The following is a 23749-nucleotide window of genomic DNA, read 5'->3' on the forward strand; positions in this document are numbered from 1 at the left end:
TCTCGATATTTTGCTAAATAGAATTGAAATAGAAATGATTTGTGACAATAGTCTAAATCCGAATTTAAAGGATCTGAGAAAAAAAAAAAAATTTAATTTCAGCATAAGTTTAGAATCAAAGCTGCAATCGCACGAATCGAAACCGCCGAGATGGCGAAATCGAGCGCCGACGACGACGAGCTCCGCCGCGCCTGCGAGAATGCGATCGACAACTCCAAGCAGAAGATCGTGTTGTCGATGAGGGTGGCGAAGACAACCGGAATGTGGAACAAAGCCGGCAAATTGGGGCGCGGCAGCGCCATGGCGAAGCCTCGCGTTCTCGCAATTTCAGGTGAATTTGTGATCCGATGCTCTGTTTTCGTGTAATGATCACGTGAAATGCGTGTTTGTGGATGATTTAAGATCATTTGGTTGTGCAATTTGATGATTTTGTGTTTCTGAATTGAGTTTGGGAATTGATCGTTGTGAATTTTTGGGTTTCATTTGCTCAATTTTGAATATCCTCTGTTTTGAAGCAATTAGTTTTCAAGCAATCATGTAGTTTTAGTTCCTAAAAATCTATCGGGCCGAAAATAATTGAATCCAACTAGGCTTAAAAATTCCCCCCTCGTCCCTAATAATTCCTCACCGTTTGACCCGACACGAGTTTTAAGAAAATGTAATAAAAAGTGAGTTGAAAAAGTTGGGGGCATGTGGGTCCTACGTTTATATATTAGTTTTATAATAAAATGTGAGTGTGAATGAGTTAGTGGGTCCTACGTTTAAAAAATGTAATAAAATGTGACAAATTTTTAGGGACGGACGAAAAATGAAATAGGTGACTAAGTGCAACTTTTTTTGGAATCGGACTGGGCTGGCCCGAACTGAACTGGCTTCTGATCGGCCTGGCCCGGCCAAAAATGGGGTCAGGTCGGGCTGGTTTTGCTAGCTCTAGTTATGCATTGCTAACACCTCCTGTCATGATTGCCTGCAGTGAAGACGAAAGGTAAAAGGACGAAAGCGTTTCTTCGGGTCTTGAAATATTCTAATGGAGGTGTTCTTGAGGTACGAATGTAGTGTTCTGCGAAGGCTTCCTTCCATGAGACTCGTGCACTAGTTTTTAGGTGAAAGGGCTTGATTGTTATAGTAGCTTGATATGTCATTGGATTATGCGGTCGAATATAATGGCACTTGTCTTGGAAGATATAGATACTGAGAATAGAAGCTACACCTATGAACACTGATAATACGTCACAGGGAAGCAAATGATACCGGTGTAGCGAGATTTTAGGATTCTTTTTAAGGTTTTTTGAAGTTCATATTGGTAAGCTTATATTAAGATGTTTATCCACATATGTAGGCTGACAAATTGTACAAGTTGAAGCATCTTTCGAAAGTGGAAGTTGTATCCAATGACCCCAGTGGATGTACTTTCGTACTGGTAACTCATTTCTATTTTCGTTTATCGCAATATATGTCTTGTAACAATCAAGAGAGTTTCACATTTTATGCATGATGTGTTTATGAAGGGGTTTGATAACCTTAAAAATCAAAGTATTGCCCCGCCTCAGTGGATGATGCGCAATGTTGATGACAGGTATGCTGTGAGTTTTCTCTAAGGTTATTTCCTTATGTATCATCTTTCTAAGATGGTGATTTTGTGTTGTAGGAATCGTATACTGCTTTCCATTTTAAATATCTGCAGGGATTCGGGTGATCTTCCTAAAGTTGTTGGCATAGACATTGTAGAGATGGCTCTTTGGGCTAAGGTGCATTTGTCATATGCTCCGTTTATCTCTGCACCTTCACTTTCTATAAGAGTTTCTAAAAGAGTCTTTTTAATTTAAAAATAATGTATTAATGATTTTAAATTTGCATTTTTAAATATATGTCTAGTGTCAACTGGTGCTGTGTTTGTTCTTAACTTTTACATCTTATGGTTGTTGCAATCTGTTCATAATCTTAATTTGGCAGTTTTTTTTGTCCTCAGCAATATTAATTTTGTGAATGTTTTATATCTTCTATAGCAAAACACTCAAGTAATTCCTAAGCCGCAGCAGACAACCTTTCAAGAAGGGTTTACTCCAGCTGTCGTCACAGAAGCTGACATGCAAGTGACAGTCGAAAAGGAACTAGTGTCTCAAGCTGAAGAAGAGGACATGGAAGCTCTCCTAGATACGTATGTATTTCGAAAAACAAATCACTATCTTGCTGGTTTGAAGAATCTGTTCAATTGTTTGTGAAATATCCATCATAGCAAAGTTTTGGAAAGTCATAGTAAGAGAAGGTTACAATGTGAAGCAGTTTTTATGAATGTTGTTCATGAGTCAACTTGAAATTTCAAAAATGACCAAAATTTCCTCAAAGATATGTCAGATGTAGCTCATTTATATATTTCATAAAATTAATTTATGCCGAGTCCTTGTGGATCTGTGCAATTTTGCTTCCTACACTAATGAATCATCCCCATATATCTGTGCATCAGCTTTTGTCCTATTTCTGTTTTGTAGTTGCATACCAATTTGTATTCATTTATAAGCCCCATAGTATTTCTTAACTTGGTGATATTGTTACTGAGAATTGGACAAAACTGCAGTTACGTCATGGATATTGGTGAAGCAGACGCGTTTTCTGAACGGTTGAAGCGGGAGCTTCAAGCTTTAGAAGCTGCAAATGTCCACGCAATCATGGAGAACGAGACTTTGATACATCAGGTAGTTCTTTTTATCTTTAGCCTTTTTTATCTCATGCCTGCAAACATTTGTGAACTATTTTTTGACAGATAGGATTAATATATCTGTACTAGTTAGTGATTCAATTTGCCATTTCTACAGGTACTGCATGGGCTTGATGTAGCTATTACATGTGTCGAGGATATGGATGAATGGTTATGCATGTTCAATATAAAACTAAGGCACATGAGAGAGGACATTGAGTCGGTATAGATCTCTAGACACTTAAGTTTGATTTCTTCTTACCAACAAGCTTTCAGTCATTCTTCAATTAATTACCATCCTTGGTGGCCTTGGTGCAGATTGAAGCGGGTAATAACAGGCTCGAAATGCAGTCAATGAATAATAATTCCTTAGTTGAGGAACTTGACAAGCTTCTCGCTAAGCTGCGAATGCCTCCTGAGGTCTTCCCATTTTCTTTATGTACTTTTGTGAAAGAAACTTTATGCTTATGTTATATGGCATATTTGTCTAAGCTTTGGTTTTTAATTTGGTTTTCTCCACTTAAATGCAGTATGCAGCTTGTCTTATGGGGGGTTCATTTGATGAATCAAGCATGTTTGACAACATGGAATCTTGTGAGTGGCTAGGAGGTGCTTTATCGTCTCTCGAAGAGCCCAACTTGGATCCTTGCTTTGCAAAAATGAGAGCTGTATGTAGACCATCTGCCTTCTTCTTCATCTATGTTTAAAATTTGATAATTATTAGAGAATTTCTTACTAGTGAAAGTGGGAAAAATTCTGTACAGGTTAAAGAGAAACATTCAGAACTCGAAAATATGAAAAGCACGTATGCTCAAAGAGCATGTGAATTCTTGAAGAAATATTTTACGGGTTTGGTGGATTTCATGTTAAATGATAAGACCTATTTCTCTCAGGTACTGCTATGGAGAATGCTTTCTAATTTGCAGTGGTAATGTATTAATTATACTCTTCTGGTTTTGGTGATTTAATAGGTTGGGCAACTGAAGAAGCCCGATCACGCAGATCTACGTTACAAAAGTAGGACGTATGGTCGCCTCTTGCAACACCTGAAGGTGAAATGATAAGTAATGGAAACAAACTTTTCTGACGTTGTGTAGTCTTTTTGCTTCAGTATTTCTGATATCTGTTATTTCTCTCTTGTAAAGCATAGAGTCTTGACAAAAATTTCTTGGTCCCTTTACGGAGAGCATACTGCAGCTCGATGAATATGCTTCTAAAGCGGGAGGTGAGAAAATTTGAAAAATACTTATGCAATATTGCCTTTTGTGTATAGTAATGGTTGATTGGTTTCACATCTCCATGACAGGCTCATGAGTTTGCAATCGAGCTTCGTGCTAGTGCATTATTACCGAGGAACCCAATTGTATGGCTAGATGGTGCTTTAAGTGCTAATCAAAGTACTTATGAAGACACTTCTACCATATCTGAAGTCTATACATTAATGCTCACGGTTTTCATCCCGTGCCTTGCCGATGAGGTTACCATCAAACTGTCTCGTCTTCATGATTTCTGATTTCTTGTCCCTTACCTCACAAGTTGCCTGTTCACATGAAATTCTCTCAGTGTTCCTTCTTTGCACAATTCATGTGCTTCGAACTCCCACCTCCTGTTTCTGCAGAAGATGATGCTAACAATAATAATGATGCCGGTGACAAGGGAAATGCAGGTAAAGACGAATCAGTTAACTTTTAGTGTTCTCATTTCAGCTGATTGAACACAGCTATCCCATTGGTTTTACAGCTAAGCCAACATTGGATACGGGGGCATTGAATGAATGTCTTCAGGAGTTGCTCGATGGTTTGCAGGTATATTGGATTCGAGTCCTGCAATGCAATTTGTTCGTATACTAATATATCACCAATATATATGTTTTCAATGCCTTTTGTGTTAACCATTTTTAGGAAGAGTTCTTTGGTCTGATTGACTGGGCTTATAAGATCGATCCACTTCGTTGTATATCTATGCACGGGACTACTGAACGTTATCTTTCTGATAAGAAATTCGATCAATCAGGGTTTGTGCATGTGTTACTTGACGACATGGAAAGCAGAATCGGTATGCTATTTAGTCGTGTAAGTATCAGATCAATCAGCTCGCATTCTAATGAATTGTTTCGAGTGCTGGTTTGATGGTGTTATGTATTCGCAGTTTGTTGATGATGTTTGCCACCAAATTGAAAAAAATGAGAAGAATCTTCGACAGGTCGGAGTGCTGTCATATATACCAAGGTAAAGCCAACTTATAATGTAGATATTGTTTAATGAAATGATAACCTCACTTCAGTAACTTAATTGGTTCATTCTAAAATTTGATGCTATATATTTGAAGGTGTGTCCAAAATCAATGAATGTAATGTATGAATTGCGGAATTCCTCATCGAATTTAATCTCGGATGTATAGTGATTTCGTCTCTTCTTGTAATCAAATTTATTGGATCTAGCTTGTGGATAGGTTTGCTGTTCTTGCCACTCGTATGGAGCAGTACGTCCAAGGGCAATCGAGGGATTTGGTTGATCAGGCTTACACAAAACTCGTGCGTGGTTGATCAGACAATGCATTTGTTTTCGTTTCTGCTCTTCTTTGAGATGACTAAATAACATCAATCGCAGGTCACTATAATGTTCGTGACGTTGGATAAAATTTCTCAAGGGGACGCAAAATACGCAGACGTCTTGCTCTTGGAAAATTATGCAGCATTTCAAAACAGGTACTGCCACCTTTGTATTTTTTTGGTTTGTGACCCTTAGTTATATTTCCCATTCCTCGTTCGAATACAGTGTTTATGAACTGGCCAACGTCGTTCCCACTCTAGCGAAATTCTACCACCAAGCAAGTGAAGCTTACGAGCTAGCTTGTACGCGCTTTATAACTACAATCATATACTATGTAAGTGCTCTCTCCCACAGTTCACATCACTTTCTTCATGAATTTCATTTACATTACTCTCTAAAACGCAGCAATTCGAAAAGCTATTCAATTTTGCGCGTAAAGTAGAGGATTTGATCACCTCAATCAGCCCAGAAGAGGTAAAAACAGATAAGCATAAGTTCTATTGTTGTGTGTATATGTTTCTTGATCTAAAAGATGGATACAAATTACAGATACCTTTCCAACTTGGGGTGTCGAAATCTGACCTCCGGAAGGTCATAAGATCAAATTTATCCGGGGTATGTCGAGCTGCTAACCTATTCCCCGGGCATGGTCGATATTTTCTGAGAACATTTCGTGTTTGTAGGTCGACAAATCGGTCGCTGCAATGTACAAGAAAATGCAGAAGAATCTGACCTCCTCTGAGGAATTGTTGCCTTCACTATGGGACAAGTGCAAGGTATATAGTAATTTACACAAATTTTGAAAACATAGATTTTGTTCTTGAAATTACAAAATTTTGAATTAAGCACTAATTGATGATGTTGAATTATTGCAGACTGAGTTTCTTGATAAATACACTGTGTTTGCTCAATTAGTAGCAAAGGCATACCCAGCTGAGCATGTTCCAGGTGTACAAGAAATGAGAGACATATTGGCTTCCATGTAGTGAATATTTATTTATTTATTTATTTATATATTTTAATGTATTTGTAGTCTCTTTGATTTTATAGTTTCATTCATTCACTTTTCATTAGTTTTGCTGATATATATCCATAGACAAATCTCAGATTGTGTTTGTAGATAATTTTAATTTTATACAAGAACCCAATTTTAACCTAGATTAAAATACATGAACTTGATTTTAATATGCTGATATGATTTTTGTTGGTGAAATTATACTATCTGATATGACAGTTGAGAAATAATATGTCGATGTTATTTCCATTTGAGTTAAACGATGTAATCTACAAAAAAATTGATGAAAAACATTAATAATATGTTCGTATTTTACATGTTGGTGGCTTGATTTTTTTTCTTGTTGGGATGATTGCAAATAAATCTAAACTATATGTAGGGGGTTAGATTTTTTGACCTTATAATAATTGCGAACAAATTCAAACTCCGTGATGTATGAGTATAATTTTAAAAATTGCGAATAAACCAAAATTTAATAAAATTTCATGTTTTTTTTTAGCAATCAACCCAAAATTTTAGTAGCATTCTCCTTCGCATTTTTAAGTTGGGTTGATTACATATTTTATGTGAACTCATCTTTAAAAAAAGCAAAAAAAAATGTGAATTAATTTTGTGTGTGTGTGTGTGAGAGAGAGAGATGGATCTAAAAAGTTGGCAGGCAACTTGATGGAGCATCATAAGTCATAACCAACTTGAAATATAAATTCTGCAAATGGAGGGAACAAAAGTCAAGATTTATTTGAAAAAATTTATAATCAGAAAACCAAAATCTTAAGTCTAAGCAATTATCCTAGAGAACTTGATGAATTAGAGAACTGCAAAATCAAGAATCAAGAAAGAATTTGTTTCACAATGCAGTTGTCAGGACTAAACTCTCAGCCATTTGCTCATCAAAGAGTACACAATTTCCATCTCAAGCCCTCTTTTTTCTCAGAAGCGGCCGTCTCCCGATCGTCACGCTCTTCTCCGAGTGACCGAACAAACCACGCAACACGGCTAACACTGCAAACCCCAAGAATGGGTAATACAAGTTCAAGAGCTTATCGGATGCTCGGTTGGACTGTTTCAGCTCGGCTAGTATTGCAGCCTGAAATCAAGTAATGTTCAGTTCAGAGACGGACATGGATTCCATTGCGCTGACACGTATACACACACACACACACATGATCATGATAATAGTAAATGCAAGTTCAATCAAGATTCAATTTTTATGATCATAAAGAGGAAGAAGAATAAGAAGAAGAATAAAATGTTTAATATGCACAATCAAGTTTCTTTTCTATTGTAAGGAAACAATCTTGTTTCCTAACTACTTTCACTACACACACATGATCATGATGAGAGTAAATGCAGCTTCAATAAAGATTCAATTTTTATGATCATGAGAGAGGATAAAGAAGAAGAAGATTAAGACAAGATTAAGATATTCAATATGTACAATAAGTTTGTTTTCAATTATAAGGAAACAATCTTGTTTCCTAACCACTTTCACCAATATATTGAAATTATACTCACTCATATCAACGTCAACCAATGGCCAAATCTATACACGAAAGCTCATCGGATGATTGACAATTGTACTTTGAAAGCTAGCAAAATGAAAATAACAAATCTCTTCCATTACGAAGGAACATGAAACTTGTAATGGCCAACTCTAAAGGTTTTATATGATATAAAAATGCGTCAATGATTTGGCTATTCATCCAAAGAAACATGAAGTATTGGACCATTTTTCCCTTTTACATTTCAAGTTCTCAAATTTAGGGAAAGTGACTGAATAGCTAAAACTCCACATCATAAACAAAGTCGTAGCAAATCAATAAGTTCACCAATTTTCTCATATCATAACAACTACCAACAAGAAACAGAAAACAGAAATGCAGCTTTTCCATTCAAGCCAACACACAATGGAAGCAATGAGAACTTTGAAAGGCACAGCTAAACAGTCGAGCCAACAACCACGTACAGATCAAACAAGCAATTGCCATCTCATCTGAGAAATTTTGGTGATTATTAAACCCCAGATAAGGGCAAGAACTGCTTTTTAATCACGCTAGCAAACAACCTAAATCAACTCATTTCATTCATATGCCTCAAAAATTCCCACTCTCACATATAATCACCATCCAAAGTGGTTGACCCTTGATCAATGGGATAAGAAAAATGTAAAATAATCATCTCAATCTATGGAAATGAAACCACAAAAAGTCAATCTTTATGCATATTTCCGAGATCAAACAATAATTCTAATAAAAAACTTCTCTTTTTCTTTATCTCACCAAATCCATCAATAGAATAAGCACATTGTAACAATCACCTCAATCTAAGGAAATGAATCTGTAAAAATCCGATCTTGGTGCAAATTTCATGGATCTAACAATAATTCCAAACCAAAAAAATTGTTTACCATGGTAGTTGATCCCTTGATCAATGGGATAAGAAAAATGCATTAATAATCATCTCAATCTATGTTGTGACAGAATAAAGCAATTGTGTAATCGAGACAAACAGAAACGTAATGAGGCACATAATTTACGTGGTTCACCAACGCCGTTGGCTACGTCCACGGAGGTATGCGCTCTACTTCTATATGAATAGGCACACAGACGACGGACTAGGCCCAATACAAAATTAAGTCCTAAAACAGAAACATACAACTATACAGATTCAAGGTATACTAACAATCTAACAATTTAAGGGAATGAAACCACAAATTTGTGCAAAAAAAACTTCTCTTTTTCTTCATCTCACCAAATCCATCAATAGAATAAGCACATTGTAACAATCACCTCAATCTAAGAAAATGAATCTGTAAAAATTCAATCTTGGTGCATATTTCATCGATCCAACAATAATTCCAAACCAAAAAAAAAAAAATTGTTTACCATGGCAGTCAAAGTGGAAGCGCCATACAACAAACAGGTGGTGGTCAGCCACGATTTCCCAGCTGCGATGGCGTATAGAGACGCGAGGGCGAGGGGCCACTGGAAGACGAGCTCCAGCCAAACAATCCCGACGAAGAAATGCGGCTTCTCGGAGACCAAATAGTCGCCGTAGTTGTGGGTGTACCAGCTCTTGAGCTCCAGGAGGAAGGGCGGAAAGAGGTGCTGCGGGAGGCAGGTCTGGGCGTCGAGGAGCGGCGCTGCGACGGCGATGATGAGGAAGAAGACGAAGAGCACAATGTCGACTAGATTGCAGAGGGCGCCCATCTTCAAAAAGATTGAGTTTTTTTATGTGGGCTGTGAGTTTTTCTGCGTTTCTTGATCGACAGTGTAAAGGGGATCTGAGCTCTGAATTCCTCCTCTCTCTATTGATGAATTTGTTGACTTTGCATGTAAAACTAAAAATGAGTATGTATTGTGGAAATATTTTGAACACCAACGATTTAAAATTTGGATTGAATAAATTTGTTAGCTAATCTAATAAGTTTGTGTATATTAGTATTGGATTTGTTAATTATTGGAATAGGGTGTGTTAGGGTTCTTACAGCATCTTAGCGTAAAACACAGCACAAATTACAGCCCTTGGATCATTAGATTGGATGGCTGTGATTTGTTACATTATGATACTAAAAATCTACATTATTAGGCGAGGTACAATATTAGACTAGAAATGTACATTGTTAAACTAAAATGCTACATTATTATCCGAGCTACATTATTAGTCTAAAATTCTACATTATTAGATGACACGTGACATTAATCTAACCATTAGATCATATGACCCAATGGACTGCAAGTGTTTTGAGTTTTACTTATACTTAGCGTTCTGACCTGAATACATCCCTTATTGGAATGGTTTTACAAGAATTAAGAATGTTTTGATGAGGGATTCAGTATAAATACGTTTATTTGGATATAGAGATATATGACTGGGTAGTCATAAAATGCAAACTTATATATTATACAAACTCAAAATTCTTCAATGCAGTTTCAATACTATATCAATAGAGTGTAAAATTTCAAAATTTTAATGCCAACACAACATCAATCATTGACTACGGGTGAAATTCTGTTGACATTTCCATGTTGATGTTTTTTGTGATTTGTTGAATACTATATCAATAGAGTGTAAAATTTCAAAATTTTAATGCCAACACAACATCAATCATTGACTACGGGTGAAATTCTGTTGACATTTTCATGTTGATGTTTTTTGTGATTTGTTGAAATTTTTCAATGGTCCAGATCATAGTTTTGAGTTTGTACTTTCATTTGATCACAAAAGATATGTAAAATAAAATAAAAAATACGGGCTTTATGTCAAGATATGAATTTTTTTTCGCTGTTGTTTGATAGAACAAAAAATATAAAAATTTGTATAGTATATTAAATAACATGACTTAACTTGACAAGTTGGTGGGTTATATAAACATGGTTAAAGTTATAATTTTGATAAGATTGAAGAGGGCCCTTCTTTGAGTTAAGCTTAACTATAATATCAAACCATTAGAAATGTTCATATATAATTCTCTATCTTGGTATTACTAATTTATCAAAAACATCCGTCAAGTGTATAACGAGTTTATACTATTAATTAATGGTATTCGATTTGACGAAGTGAATTGGATCTTATGAATATTATTCACTTGAATATATATTAATACAAATATATACTCCTTCCGTCTCATAAAAGTTGAGACAAAATTTTTGGGCACAAAAATTAAGAATTTATATTAAATAAATAGGAGAGATGAAAAAAAGTATTCCTAGAAAAGATAAGAGAGAGTAAAAATGATGTAATAAAGTAAGAGTGATTAGATGTTTTGTCTTTTGTTAAAAAAAGAAATGACTCAACTTTGTTGGGACGGACTAAAAAGGAATACGACTCAACTTTTATGGGATGGAGGAGTACTTCTTCCGTCCGCCATTAAATGTCCCATTTCTCTTTTTCGTCCGACCATCAATAAATATCTCATTTCACTTTTACTATATTTGGTTAGTGGAACTCATTTCACTCACATTTTTTCTACACACTTTACTTTATAAAGTCAAATAAATTTTAAAAAACCGTGGCAGTCAAATATGAGACATTTATTCATGGACGGATGGAGCATCTAATATTTGAATAATACTCCCTCCGTCCGTAAAATATTGTCCATGTTTGACTCGGTACGGATTTTAAGAAATGTGAAGAAAAAGTGAGTGGAAAAATTAGTACTCCCTCCGTTCTATAGTAATAGAGTCATTTTGTCATTTTAGTACGTTCCATAGTAATAGAGTTATTTTGTCATTTTTGTACGTATATAGTAATAGAGTCATTTTCCTTTTTAGTAAAAGTCAACACATTTTTCCATACCTATTTTACCCTCTCTTACTTTATTCTCTCTTCATTTCATGGAACTTTTTTCATTTTCCACTTTATTCTCCTTTTACTTAACTCACCTAACACAATTTTCCTAACACAATATTCTTAATCTCCGTGCCGAAAAGAAGCGCTTATATTACTATGAAACGAAGGGAGTAGAATATAGTCCTCACATTTATGTACATAGAACGTGAGTGTAATGAGTTAGTAGAAAGTGAACTCTATTTACCAAAAAAGAAAAAAACAAAAACAAAGTGGACAATATTTCACGGACGGACAGAAATGACAAAATTGGACAATATTTTACGGACGAAGAGAGTATAAAATTAGTCTAATTTATGAAGCTAAACAATTTCGAGCAATTGAATTAACTAATCTCATACTATATGCCATTAAAGCAAATTATTATACACACAAAAAATTAAATAAGCGGCTTTCGTCTTGTTTGCAAAACCCCCAATTCGGAACCCTAGATCATCACACCAATCAAGCCGGAAAAAATGAGCGAGAGGCCGGTGCCGAGAAGGCACAGTCCATGGGTCGACGAAGAGGTCTATAAACGCGAAGTCAAAGCTCACAGATGCAACGATCGCGTCGAAGATGTCATCTATGTCAGTAATCAATTCGATCAAATCTCCATTGTTAATTTCATTTCGTTCGTTTCCCCCCTTTAACTTTAGGAATATGAAAATGGCGATGTTTTAGTTAGGCTTTACGAAAATGCTGGGGAAATATATGTTAAAGACTGCCCCTTTTTCAACTTTTTCCTCATTAATTTGCTTTGTGCTGAGCCTTTTTAATCAGTTGTGGTATTTGAGAATTTTTACTAGGTGTGAATGGTCTAAACAGATGATCAGCTAGGAAGTATTGGATTTGAACCGTTGAAATTCGATGTGAAGCTCGTTGCTAAGTAGTTTTCGACTTACGAATACTAACTTTTGTATCGGGCCTAGCTCGTTGTCTGTGTGCCTATTTATATAGAAGTAGGGCGCATAACTCTGGAATCTGAAAACGATCTGAATAACATCCCGTTTCTGCCCGTGGACGTAGCCAATGCAACGTTGGTGAACCACGTAACTTTTGTATCTCTTTACGTATATGTTTGTCTCGATTACACAATTGCTCTATTCTGTCACAACAAAATTGTTGGCATTGAGCTGTTCTGTGTCACCATATGTGTATGTGCAAAGGCAAACTCGGCTAGAACACAGTTTTGATCATTTTTTGGGATGACAATGTAGCGTGTAACGTGTTTGATGTTACATGTATAATTACAGTACATCGTTCCTAACATTAGATGGAGATGAATGTGCACTCCAATGGAATCAAATCACTTAATGAATCTCTATCTTGAGACGAAGTTTTTGTTTGTTAAGTTATGCTTTGCTATTTAAAATGAAAGATTTAAGATATCTACATATGAAATCCTTGGCATTATCTCTTCAAATGCCCGGTCTTCCCTGTTGGTTTGGTGGCTGCAGCGAGCATATGAACTGTTTTGCATACGAATATTTCGAGTCTATTGATCTCTGTGTTTCACAGGCTCTATTTGAAGGCAACCCTTTCAAAACAATTCCAGCGCCTTTCAAGCTATTTTATCAGTGCATGCGATCAAAACCAGGGTATGTCGTCGTACCTAACTGCTTCGTCTCCAATATTTCTGCGTTTTGTATTGCTCAGCATTGTTTGTGTGTGTTTTCTTTAATTCTTTTCGTTTGATGTTGTAAGAAATTCAAACCCTTGCTTGTGGAGAATGTTGAAGGGGGGTTTGGTATAGAATATCCTCATTTTCTATTTAGTTGTGTTCAGAACCTGATCAAGAATGTTGCGCTCGTTCATCAATAGAATGAGTTTTTTATGCTTGTTCAGTTTCTGTACTTGTGTTTCTAATTTACTCATATGCTGAGATCAAAATTTGCAGGGAAGAGCCTACTGATCCCTTCGTCTACTTGGATCTGGATCCTCCCAAAAGAGAGGCGAAACCTGAGTAACGCGCTTGTGAAAGGGTTTATGGACCAAATAGGCTCACTCTCTCCGGATAGGCTAGTCTTTTGATACAAGTTCTTATGTTTGGTTTGTAACAAAATACGATCTTGTTTCTGATCTCGGCATACTCCTACTCTTACAGAGAGCTATCTGCAACCAAACTCGGTCTCAAACCTCTTTTTTGTACTAATAGAAGTGTTACTATCTCCTTTGAACTCAATATTAATGAGGAAAGTACTGCAAATATTCTCATTATTTTTTCAAGGGATATTGACACCTAATATCATGGAACTTTCAGAAAATTTAATTTTTTCCACGAACTTTGATTTTACTCCGAATTTGTTATTTTCCACCAATAAAAAATTTCGACAAATAATATCATAATACGGATTTTTTTTGTAATTTCTCGATAACAATTTTGAAAGTAAGTCATTACAAATGATGAGTTTATCCAGTGCACACCGATAAGCAAACGCCAAAGAAAAACGATCATTTCGTACAATTCATCTCCATCATTTGTACCGATCATCGGGCGACAATGAGTATATCCGGTGTGCGCCAAAAAGTAGACGTCGGTTAAAACATCTATCATTTCTCCCATGTCTATCCAAGGCCGAATTTTATTACAAAAATAAACGAAAATTACTCTTCGTGTATGACATGGCATGGCCGTTGCTTGATCTTGAAGGAAGCAATAAAATTCTCCATCCCCTTTTCTTCGACAGGATGTAAAATAATGGAAATGTTTATTCTAAAGTTGTACAGTTCTGAGGAAATGTGGTTTCATGGCTTTCATCAAAATAGCCTCTCTTACTGCAATATCAGCTGGCGAATTACGTATGGAAGAATACCACCGTTGTTGAAGTACTCGAGCTCCACCTAAAATACGAAGCATAAGTACGAAACGACACCTTCAAAACAGAGATGCTAAGAGCGCATGGTGGGTGGTTTTACCTCAGTGTCGAAACGGACAGTGCATGTGAACTGCTTTCCATTGTCCGTGCGGACAGTGATGTCTTGGCCAGGGCGGATATCGGATATTTTGCTAGGAAGATCAATGGTGTAGCGTTCCTGACCCGTCAACCCTAATGTCTCGGCATCCTCACCAGCCTTGAAGCATAGAGGAACAATGCCCATTCCCACAAGGTTACTGCGATGGATCCTCTCGAACGATTTGGCAATCACTGCTTTAACTCCCTGTTGAGTATTGAAGGTGGCTCGATTAAGTTTGGTCTTGCGTGTTTTGTCTAATGGGCTATAGCAGTAATTATAGCAGACTTACCAGCAACATGGGGCCCTTCGCAGCCCAATCTCTCGAGCTTCCACTACCATACTCTGCTCCGGCCAAGATGATGGTGGCCTGCCCTGCAGTCTTGTATTTCTGGAAGATTCGTTTCGGTTAATACAAGTAGATTTTTGTGAGAGTATAATCCGAGAGAAAAGATATATGTTTATGTTGGAATAAATCAAGGCGATGTACCATTGCAGCATCAAATACAGAAAGTTTCTCTCCGGTTGGAATGTGGATTGTCTTCGGGCCAACTTCTCCTTTCAACAACTTGTTGACGAGACGGATGTTTGCAAAGGTCCCTCTTGCCATGATTTCATCATTACCACGCCGACTGCCATAGGAATTGAAGTCCTTGCGTTCAACTCCACGTTCCATGAGATATTTGGCAGCGGGACTATCCTTGTTGATGTTTCCGGCCGGTGAGATGTGGTCTGTTGTGATACTGTCGCCAAAGTTCAGCAAGCAGTAGGCATCTTTTACTCCGTGTGGGCCAGGAGGATCCATGGTCATATTCTTGAAGTATGGTGGCTCGTGAATGTAAGTTGAAGTTGGATCCCATGAGTACAGCTTGTCATTGGGTACGATTAACTGATTCCACATGGGGTTGCCCTTAGTGATGGCCTCGTATGTGCTCCTGAACATTTCGGGCAATACACTCGATTGAACCGCCTAAAAGATGTAATCCTCCTAGTCAGTGGGTTTGTCAATTTAAGATAATGCAAATTTTAAAAGGAACAAAGATATTTTGCATACATTAGCTACTTCCTGAGTTGATGGCCAAATATCCCTAAAGTATACTTCTCTTCCGTTCTTGCCTACACCGATTGGCTCTTTCTCGAAATCAATATCAACCTGTCAAAGGAAGTAAACAGGTGACAATGTATTCAGCCTTCGAGGAACACACAAATAAAATAGAGTATTTCTCTTGTTCATGGCACTAATAAGCTATACATGCTTCACCTAACTTTAATGATAGTATAGAACTGTATTAAGAAGAAATCACTAACCGTGCCAGCAAGGGCATATGCGACAACTAGAGGAGGTGAGGCAAGATAGTTTGCTCTTGTCAAGGGATGGACACGACCTTCGAAGTTACGATTTCCAGAAAGTACTGCAGCTGCAACAATGTCTGGAGAGCACAGCGAAAATTGGATTAATCAGACAAACTTCACAAGCATGCAACAGAAGAATGACAAACAAGAGTATAGATTCGGTAGTCATATTTCTTAAGATGTAGAAATACAAAGCTGCGCAATTACCATTTTCTGATATTGCAGCACCAACTGATTCATCCAATTCACCAGAGTTCCCGATGCATGTTGTACAACCATACCCAACAATATTGAAGCCTTGATGATTCAAGTACTCCTGCAGCCCACTGCACAGATGAAAGCACATATTTTCAGTTTTCTGCGGGAAACTATTGCACATAAAACTGAAGTCACGATCAATACCTCCTATCTAGATATTTCTTAACAACTCCAGAGCCTGGAGCAAGGCTTGTTTTCACCCATGGTTTTACCTGATATGTTATCCGCATTAGCTTTGCATGAAAACAACATTTCAATACAAAAGTTCAGTTGAATTGATAAAACAGCAAACCTGCAGACCCAGATCGTATGCTTTTTTTGCTACGAGGCCAGCCCCAAGCATTACACTGGGGTTTGATGTGTTTGTACAACTTGTGATTGCAGCAATCACAACACTGCCATGCCTAAGTTCTGCAGGCTCCCCATGGAATGAAAACTGCGCTACTTTTTCCTGTGCTTCCTTGGGCACAGCAAATCCCTACATTGCAGTTAGACAATGATTTAGTAGAATTCCAGGTAACGGAGTTCCTATCAAAGATAAGCTTCGCATAAAACTTTTGTTGAATTATTTCAAAACCAAAAAAACAAGAGTACCAGAAGCCCCTACTTCCTTTCACATTCTGCAACACTAAAATGATAATATATTAGGGCATTTTAAATGTTATATCCTCACCTTGAATCCAACCTTGCTATCAAGGCAAGAGTGCCAGTCAGACTTCATTTCTTTCAATGTCACGCGATCATGAGGCCTATCGAATAAGTAAAAGAATAGGTATGACAAAGACGTGCAACTAATAAAGATAAATGGAGGCACATAATTCTTGGTACAAAAACCTTTTTGGTCCTGAAATACATGGTTCAACATCTGACAGGTCCAGTTGCAAGTTAGATGAGTACACTCGTTCTTGTTGAGGCTGGCAATTAGAGAGAACGTAGACAGAATAATCAGAAAAAACTAAGTTTTCTGAAAAAAACCCTATATCACAACAAGCATTAAGGCCTACCTCACTGTAGTCAACGAACATATTGTTTGCACGCAAATAAGCTTCAATCATTGCCACCTAATATTGATCCATTGACAGTTACATGATTAGCAAACAAACATAATACTATGCGACTAGATAGTTTTCATTAATTTAAGCAAATGCAGTAAAATGTGCTTACAGTCTCATCAGTTCTGCCAGTTAGTTTTAAGTATTGTAAGGTAACACGATCTACAGGGAAGAATCCCATAGTAGCACCATACTCTGGGGACATGTTTGCAATAGTAGCTCTGTCGGCTAGAGAAATTTCACCCACACCAGCACCTGAACACAGCAATATATGCTTAATTAGGTGATCTAATAGAGATAATTTGCTTTAAATATAGAGAATGAGTATTATTACCATGAAATTCAACAAACTTTCCAACAACACCATGTTTCCTTAGCATTTGTGTCACTGTTAAAACCAAGTCAGTAGCAGTAACACCATCCCTTAACTTCCCTGACAACTTGAATCCAACAACTCCAGGCAACACCATACTCATTGGCTGTCAGATAATAGCACTAGTTACATGGTGCAAAAGAAACTTACTTGGAGCCAACAAAACTAAAAGAACATCAAATTGATATCCACGGCTACAGTATGAAAAGCACATGATCATTTAATCCACTTATCCAGCAAATTGTAGAATAATAAATGATAGGTATAAAAATACAATAACTCGAGGATGATCAAGAACACAAAAAAAGCTTTGTCCTACAAATTGTTCGTACTCAATAAATCAGTAGACCAGAAAGAGATTGAACAAAGATAGTTAAGACTTTAGAGTTCATACCTGTCCAAGCATGGCTGCTTCTGCTTCAATACCACCAACTCCCCATCCAGCAACTCCAAGTCCATCAATCATGGTGGTATGAGAGTCAGTTCCAACAACACTATCTGGGTAGAGTACTCCGTCATTGTTGAAGACAACACGTCCAAGATATTCAAGATTGACCTAGATACATGGATGATAAGGCACAAAGTGTTGGAGAAACTATAATTTTTGAATCATATATGATCACCAAAAATTGCATAGCTTACAAAATATTACAATACCAGAACATGTGAATTGCACTAAACATTATCATGCACGAAAATAAAGCCACTAATGTTATCTCAATACCTGGTGTACAATACCCGATCCTGGTGGAACAACAAGCATGTTTTGGAAGGCATTAGAACCCCACTTAAGAAAGGCAAATCTCTCCCTGTTTCTTTGGAACTCAAGCTCCATATTGGCTTGAACTGCATTTTCAGATCTAGCAACATCGACTTGAACTGAATGATCAATAACTAGATCTACCGGAACCTGCAATACCATCAACCATTAAAATTAATAATCTCTGACTTTTATATGTGAAGCCTGCTTCCTATCTTCTAATAGAAGATATCTTATTAGTACAGCAGCTTGATATTTCAAATTTAATGATTCCTCAATTCATAGTTCCAGAAAAAAGCAGAAAATATAGAGCATACCAATGGATTGATCTTGTTAGAATCATTGCCAAGCCTGTTCATAGCATCCCGCATGCAAGCAAGGTCGACAACAGCAGGTACACCAGTGAAATCCTACCAATAGTGAAAAATATTTTCACATGATATCATCTAAGCTGTTATAAAGAAGGTACAAATATAGTTCAACCACGACCAGTACCTGCAGAAGTACACGGGCAGGCTTGAAGGGAATCTCAACTAGCTTTGGAGAAGTTTTTTCCCAGTCAATGATCTTCTCGACATCTTCCTTAGTTACCTGGAAGCCGTCACAATTACGTATCGCTGACTCGAGAAGAATTCTGATAGAGTATGGCAGCTTATCTGTAATTACATAGCAGGAGCAAGAAATTCTCATTATAAAGCTCTATTTTTTAAGACTTTTGACTGCAGATAACTGACATAAGCAGGATCATTAGAAAGAAGTGTGCCTATAGCTTATCCAAAAGTTTGATTAAATGGTTGTTACACAGTGAAGATAGTCAGTTTGTGATATTTAAGGAATAGGGAAATTGGATATCTCGACAGTATGAGTGCTCACCTATCCTTGGATCATTTAGAGCTGGCAGGCTGTAAAATTTTCCAAATTCACCACCACCAGGCTTCGGCAGACTAGTAAAAATTCCCTTAAAAGCATTCTCGGAAGCTGAAATTACATTGAAAAGAGTAAGCATACTTAATACACGCATATAAAATTATATTTCAGGAAAACTACATGCAATTAAAAAAAAATCAAATCATTCCATGAAATATTACAACCATTGACAGAGGATTAAAATGTATATCCCATCAGAAAAACTAATATTTAATGCTTTAACATAATATTCTAGCTAAAATGTGGTCAATGTGATGCTGTAAAATGTCAGAACTTAACAAAACAGACAAGTATTCTTCAAAAGTTTCTCATATATCCAGAAAACAAAGTGAAACAGCAAAATAAACAGTGAATCCACATTCAGTTTACCTTTTTGACTAAATACTCAAGTGATAACGACAGGATGTGAGTCAACTTCAATGACGTCAAACCAAAGAAAAATTCAAGCTCACTCATCTTGCTATTGATGAAACAGTCAGAACGATAACTCAGCCTTGGCATAAATCGATACCAAACAATCGCACAATTATCAATTGAACCTAAAAAGGATAAATCACATTCATCTTCCACCCCCGCAACTAAAATTAACAACGTAAATCAAATCCATTTCACACATCAATAGAAAAAACAATCCAACATTTCAAAACAGATACAAAATCCAGCTGATCATAATTCATACAGACGATAGTACCTCCAACACCAATCGAAATTTAACGATCAAACAGATACTCATCAAAAGCAACTCCAAAAATCTCAACAAAACAAAATCGACAATACCACACACCAATGGTAGCGATCTTCCGATGCAGCAGGCTATCAGAGACCGAGCAACCGATCCTGATCTGCGACGTTGGCGAGTTCCAGCCAGCGCCGTGGCTCCATCGCGCCGCCGCGGACAAAAAACTCAGAGATCGGAGATTCCGCTGCGAGGCGGCGGCGGCGGCGCCGCCGCAGCCAGGCGAAGGCGCGGCTGGCTTTCTGCAGAGAGAGGAGAGCGTCCTTCTCCCGGAGGAGCGAGAAGCCCTCTTCAGGAGAGCAGAGGTGCCAGTGGTGATGTACATGACGCCGGATTCGATCACAGCAGCGTGTGGCAGTCACATTCAATTCGAATCGAAACAAAATCGGCGCGGCGGTGAGGATCGGGAGAGGGGAATCGAGGCGCGTGGCGATGGAGAAATGAGGTATGCGTATATATATGAGAGAAATGAGATGAATTGGCGGAGATGAGATTTTGTGGGAAGAGAGACGCAGGTGTTGTCGTCTTGTGGGGGGCCCACATGAGAGAGGAATGATACGACTTTGATTTTTTCTTCCCTTTTTATAATAAATTAATAGTCATATGAGATTGAATAAATTTCTGTAGTTGAATAGTCATATAATTTTAATGTAAAATAAAATAAGTATGTAGTAGTACTCGTATTTAAAAAAATAGTGTGTCATCTTGCTTGATGAAAAGAGAGCAATGGAACTATTATATGAGAGTAAAATTTTCATGGTCTTCCCTCACTATGGTGACATAATGATTTGGTGTGTTTCACCAATAATTCTTTGACAATTAAAAATAGAAAGGGTCTACATGCTATATCACTTGGATATATATTTGGCAACCTTATATCTATATTTAAAGACACACATTTAATTATTTTTATGGAAAATGTGATAAATTAAATATAGAAATTATACTTGTCATATAAATTAATGAATTGATATAATTAATATACCGAGTATAAGGGGAGTGTTATATTGCTAACTCAATGCTTAATTGCTAACTACAACTCAATAATAGCCATTAGATATTCAAATTAAAGGCCTAGATCATTAACCACAAAATGTCAATACGATCAACAAAAAACGTCAATAAGGCTATAGGATTAATTCTAATAAAAATCAATAGGGGTATTAATGTCAAGTTATTTATAATTAACTTTTAAAAGAAATCCCTAAACTTTAAATTCATATAACATATATCAAATTAAAGATAATTTTATAAGGATTCCAACGATATACTACATGCATATGTTCCGACGTCAAAATTTGGAAAAAAAAAATCTAGAATTTTCGTATTTTTCGTATATAGGCTAATGTCAATACAGCTAAGATAATATGTCAATATAAAGCATATACAATGTCAATCCTAAATTTGTATTGACATTCCCAAAGCATTGTGTTGATATTTTCGAAACACTATATTGACATTTTCATCCAAAACCCTAATTTGACGTTTTTTTTAAATTTTATTCGATTTAATTAATAAAAACGAAAATTACACGTGGCAAATTGTAGACCACACGTTTTTTAAAATCATGTGGCCTTAAATTAGTTGTAGTTAGCAATTAAATGATGAGTTAGCAATTGATCACTCCCCCCGAGTACAATTTATATTCATTTATATTCATCACATAATATACTAATATAAGTACAAGACATCTCTCTTATAAAATAATAATATTTTCAGATTATATGAATATTTTATTTTTTATTTTGTTAAAAGTTCTTGATTTTTTAGATGCTAATAAATATAATGAAATACAACATATACTATATGCTACTAAGTTCAGTCATAAATTTTATTTATGTAAATTTTTTCATCTATATAAATACTAAAACAATTAGAAAAGATTTTATCCTTAATAATATGATTTTTTTTCTTAACATGAAAAGTAATGCAATATGATTAATTTTACGTGCATAATATTATTGTATTATGAAATTAATATGCATATATACATTGTACTATTAACGTTAATTCATTATTCATATGATATAATTTCTATATTTAATTTAATACACTTTCCATAAAATGTTTAAATGGATGTTTTAAAATTTAGATATAAAGTTGCCAAATTTATGTTCAAGTGATTGGCATGTGAACCCTTTTTATTTCCCATTGTCAAGGAATTATTGGTAAGGTACACTAAATTATTATACCACCATGGTGTGGATGGACCATGAAATTTTTACTCATTATATCAACCCATAATATCTTCTACGAATTTTAACATAAAATAAAATAAGTATATAGTAGTACTAGTATTTAATAAAATAGTGTGTCATCTTGCTTAATGAAAAGAGAGTAATGGAACTATTATATCAACCCATAATATTTATTAAAGTATAAATTTTTTATAAAATTTAAAAAATTTCGATGCTCAGATTTTTCGTGATAATGGAACTATAATCCATACCCAAGATTTATTTAAGGGGGGCAAATCGTGCGTGTCGGGTCATTATCGTGTCGACACGATAACGACACGAACACGATAACAATAAACACAAACACGACCCGTTAAGAAAATCCCAAACACGAACACGACCTTCTGGTACGGTGAATACTAGGGCATTTGCAACATGCACGATAGCACTTTCATTTTGGTACGGTGATTTTCTACTTTCTTAGAAGAACAAAATTATTATCTTAAACTTATGTTGTATATATCACATTTTAATCTATCATTAAAGTTAAAAACCTTCTCTCTCAACCACATATTCATTTTTAGGTTGCAAATCATTTTCATTACTACCTTCAAATTTATGTTTTGGATATGTTACCTAGTAATTTCCATTATGTCACCATAATGGATGTGGTACACCATATGCTATTGTTAAGAATAACTATAGTCAAGTGGCATTTGAATTTAATTTTTTATTATGTTTTATATAAAATTCCACTATGGACTGAATACCTAATTATTACCAGAAACCCAAAATAAAGCATGAAAGAATATATTCTAGGTGGTGGGGTCGGAACGTGGCATGTTATTTAGATAATGGCAACAAATAAAAAGGTATCAATTTATATAATATGATAATAATTAATTACCCAAAAGCCTCATAATTGACTTGGAAAATATTCTATTATGCCTCTGTCCTCTGACATTAGCTTTTTCCCTTCTAATTATTCTTCTAATATATAAACAAAGAAGCTTCACAACTTTACTTCATTACTTAATTGTCTATCATGGTTTGTTTTATAGTAATTATTCTATATTGTTAGGTTGCTAATTTGGCTAATCTCTCTGTGTTGAGACGTAAACCTTTGAATATGCGAATCATCACTTCATTCATGTAGTAGGTTTCAATGATTAATTAATTAATTAATTAATTTAGTTCCTATGTGTTCAACATCAATTTAATATAGATATGATTCATATAAAAGATAAAAAATTAAAAAGAAAACCTAATATTTAAAGGAAAACCAATCAATTACTAGGATTTAAAGGAAAACCAATCAATGTCAATTAATTTTGGTAAAACTTTTTAACTACTTGCTACTAGGACAGCAAATAACTTGCCAAAGCTGGCTAAAAATAAACCCTAAATTTCATTAATAATGTGCCCTAAAATTTAGTAGGACTCAATCTTCATAAATCAGCTCATAAATTTTCAATTTTTGGCCCACTTGCATGAATTTTAATTAATGCAACTTGAAATGCTTCAAATATCTTGACTTACAAATCTCAAATCTAAATGGCTAATTAGAC

The 23749-nt window shown here is 35.8% G+C and overlaps 4 protein-coding genes across 5 annotated transcripts; 2 read left to right on the forward strand and 2 right to left on the reverse strand.

Annotated features, from left to right (window-relative positions):
- Positions 1 to 7: 7 nt before the first annotated feature.
- On the forward strand, positions 8 to 6282 carry LOC125193736 (exocyst complex component SEC3A-like). 2 transcript variants are annotated; one of them, XM_048091601.2, is made up of 25 exons: positions 8 to 331; positions 974 to 1044; positions 1340 to 1420; positions 1509 to 1576; positions 1649 to 1748; positions 2007 to 2158; positions 2576 to 2693; positions 2814 to 2918; positions 3014 to 3115; positions 3226 to 3363; positions 3460 to 3588; positions 3667 to 3747; positions 3846 to 3920; positions 4002 to 4172; positions 4259 to 4361; positions 4436 to 4500; positions 4597 to 4767; positions 4844 to 4923; positions 5147 to 5228; positions 5305 to 5402; positions 5473 to 5581; positions 5653 to 5721; positions 5797 to 5862; positions 5931 to 6023; positions 6123 to 6282. In XM_048091601.2, the coding sequence occupies exons 1-25, from the start codon at positions 151 to 153 to the stop codon at positions 6231 to 6233; spliced, it is 2619 nt and encodes an 872-aa protein (XP_047947558.2). In that variant the 5' UTR covers positions 8 to 150; the 3' UTR covers positions 6234 to 6282. The 2 variants fall into 2 exon arrangements, with proteins under 2 accessions (XP_047947558.2, XP_047947561.2); XM_048091604.2 differs by having other exon boundaries at positions 4709 to 4750.
- Positions 6283 to 6981: 699 nt separating this feature from the next.
- LOC125193740 (uncharacterized) lies at positions 6982 to 9600 on the reverse strand. Its single transcript, XM_048091609.2, has 2 exons — positions 9148 to 9600; positions 6982 to 7349 (listed from the first exon to the last, which is right to left on the reverse strand). Exons 1-2 carry the CDS (start codon positions 9469 to 9471, stop codon positions 7176 to 7178), a joined length of 498 nt encoding a protein of 165 aa, XP_047947566.2. The 5' UTR covers positions 9472 to 9600; the 3' UTR covers positions 6982 to 7175.
- Positions 9601 to 11977: 2377 nt separating this feature from the next.
- Positions 11978 to 13810, forward strand: LOC125193741 (uncharacterized). The gene is made up of 3 exons (XM_048091610.2): positions 11978 to 12180; positions 13112 to 13191; positions 13491 to 13810. Exons 1-3 carry the CDS (start codon positions 12070 to 12072, stop codon positions 13558 to 13560), a joined length of 261 nt encoding a protein of 86 aa, XP_047947567.2. The 5' UTR covers positions 11978 to 12069; the 3' UTR covers positions 13561 to 13810.
- Positions 13811 to 13928: 118 nt separating this feature from the next.
- Positions 13929 to 20457, reverse strand: LOC125193735 (aconitate hydratase, cytoplasmic-like). The gene is made up of 20 exons (XM_048091600.2): positions 20053 to 20457; positions 19215 to 19319; positions 18837 to 18997; positions 18659 to 18751; positions 18306 to 18491; positions 17976 to 18137; positions 17543 to 17687; positions 17321 to 17463; positions 17161 to 17217; positions 16991 to 17070; positions 16830 to 16905; positions 16449 to 16634; positions 16301 to 16368; positions 16106 to 16224; positions 15854 to 15975; positions 15600 to 15698; positions 15036 to 15515; positions 14838 to 14936; positions 14510 to 14752; positions 13929 to 14434 (listed from the first exon to the last, which is right to left on the reverse strand). Exons 1-20 carry the CDS (start codon positions 20327 to 20329, stop codon positions 14366 to 14368), a joined length of 2970 nt encoding a protein of 989 aa, XP_047947557.2. The 5' UTR covers positions 20330 to 20457; the 3' UTR covers positions 13929 to 14365.
- Between the last annotated feature and the right edge of the window lie 3292 nt (positions 20458 to 23749).

The sequence above is a fragment of the Salvia hispanica genome, chromosome 4, assembly GCF_029641045.1.
Source record: "Salvia hispanica isolate PSC_SH4W2 chromosome 4, Shi_PSC_v1, whole genome shotgun sequence".
Taxonomy (NCBI): Eukaryota; Viridiplantae; Streptophyta; class Magnoliopsida; order Lamiales; family Lamiaceae; genus Salvia; species Salvia hispanica.

Coding starts and splice junctions, on each gene's coding strand:
- LOC125193736 (XM_048091601.2), top strand. CDS start 151: ATGGCGAAATCGAGCGCCGACGACGACGAGCTCCGCCGCGCCTGCGAG. Junction 332..973: donor TCGCGTTCTCGCAATTTCAG/GTGAATTTGTGA, acceptor GATTGCCTGCAG/TGAAGACGAAAGGTAAAAGG. Junction 4,362..4,435: donor CGGTGACAAGGGAAATGCAG/GTAAAGACGAAT, acceptor TTGGTTTTACAG/CTAAGCCAACATTGGATACG.
- LOC125193740 (XM_048091609.2), bottom strand. CDS start 9,471: ATGGGCGCCCTCTGCAATCTAGTCGACATTGTGCTCTTCGTCTTCTTC. Junction 7,350..9,147: donor CTTCCACTTTGACTGCCATG/GTAAACAATTTT, acceptor ACTTGATTTCAG/GCTGCAATACTAGCCGAGCT.
- LOC125193741 (XM_048091610.2), top strand. CDS start 12,070: ATGAGCGAGAGGCCGGTGCCGAGAAGGCACAGTCCATGGGTCGACGAA. Junction 12,181..13,111: donor GCGTCGAAGATGTCATCTAT/GTCAGTAATCAA, acceptor TGTGTTTCACAG/GCTCTATTTGAAGGCAACCC. Junction 13,192..13,490: donor TGCATGCGATCAAAACCAGG/GTATGTCGTCGT, acceptor CAAAATTTGCAG/GGAAGAGCCTACTGATCCCT.
- LOC125193735 (XM_048091600.2), bottom strand. CDS start 20,329: ATGTACATCACCACTGGCACCTCTGCTCTCCTGAAGAGGGCTTCTCGC. Junction 18,138..18,305: donor GATCGGGTATTGTACACCAG/GTATTGAGATAA, acceptor CCATGTATCTAG/GTCAATCTTGAATATCTTGG. Junction 17,218..17,320: donor CTGGCAGAACTGATGAGACT/GTAAGCACATTT, acceptor GATCAATATTAG/GTGGCAATGATTGAAGCTTA.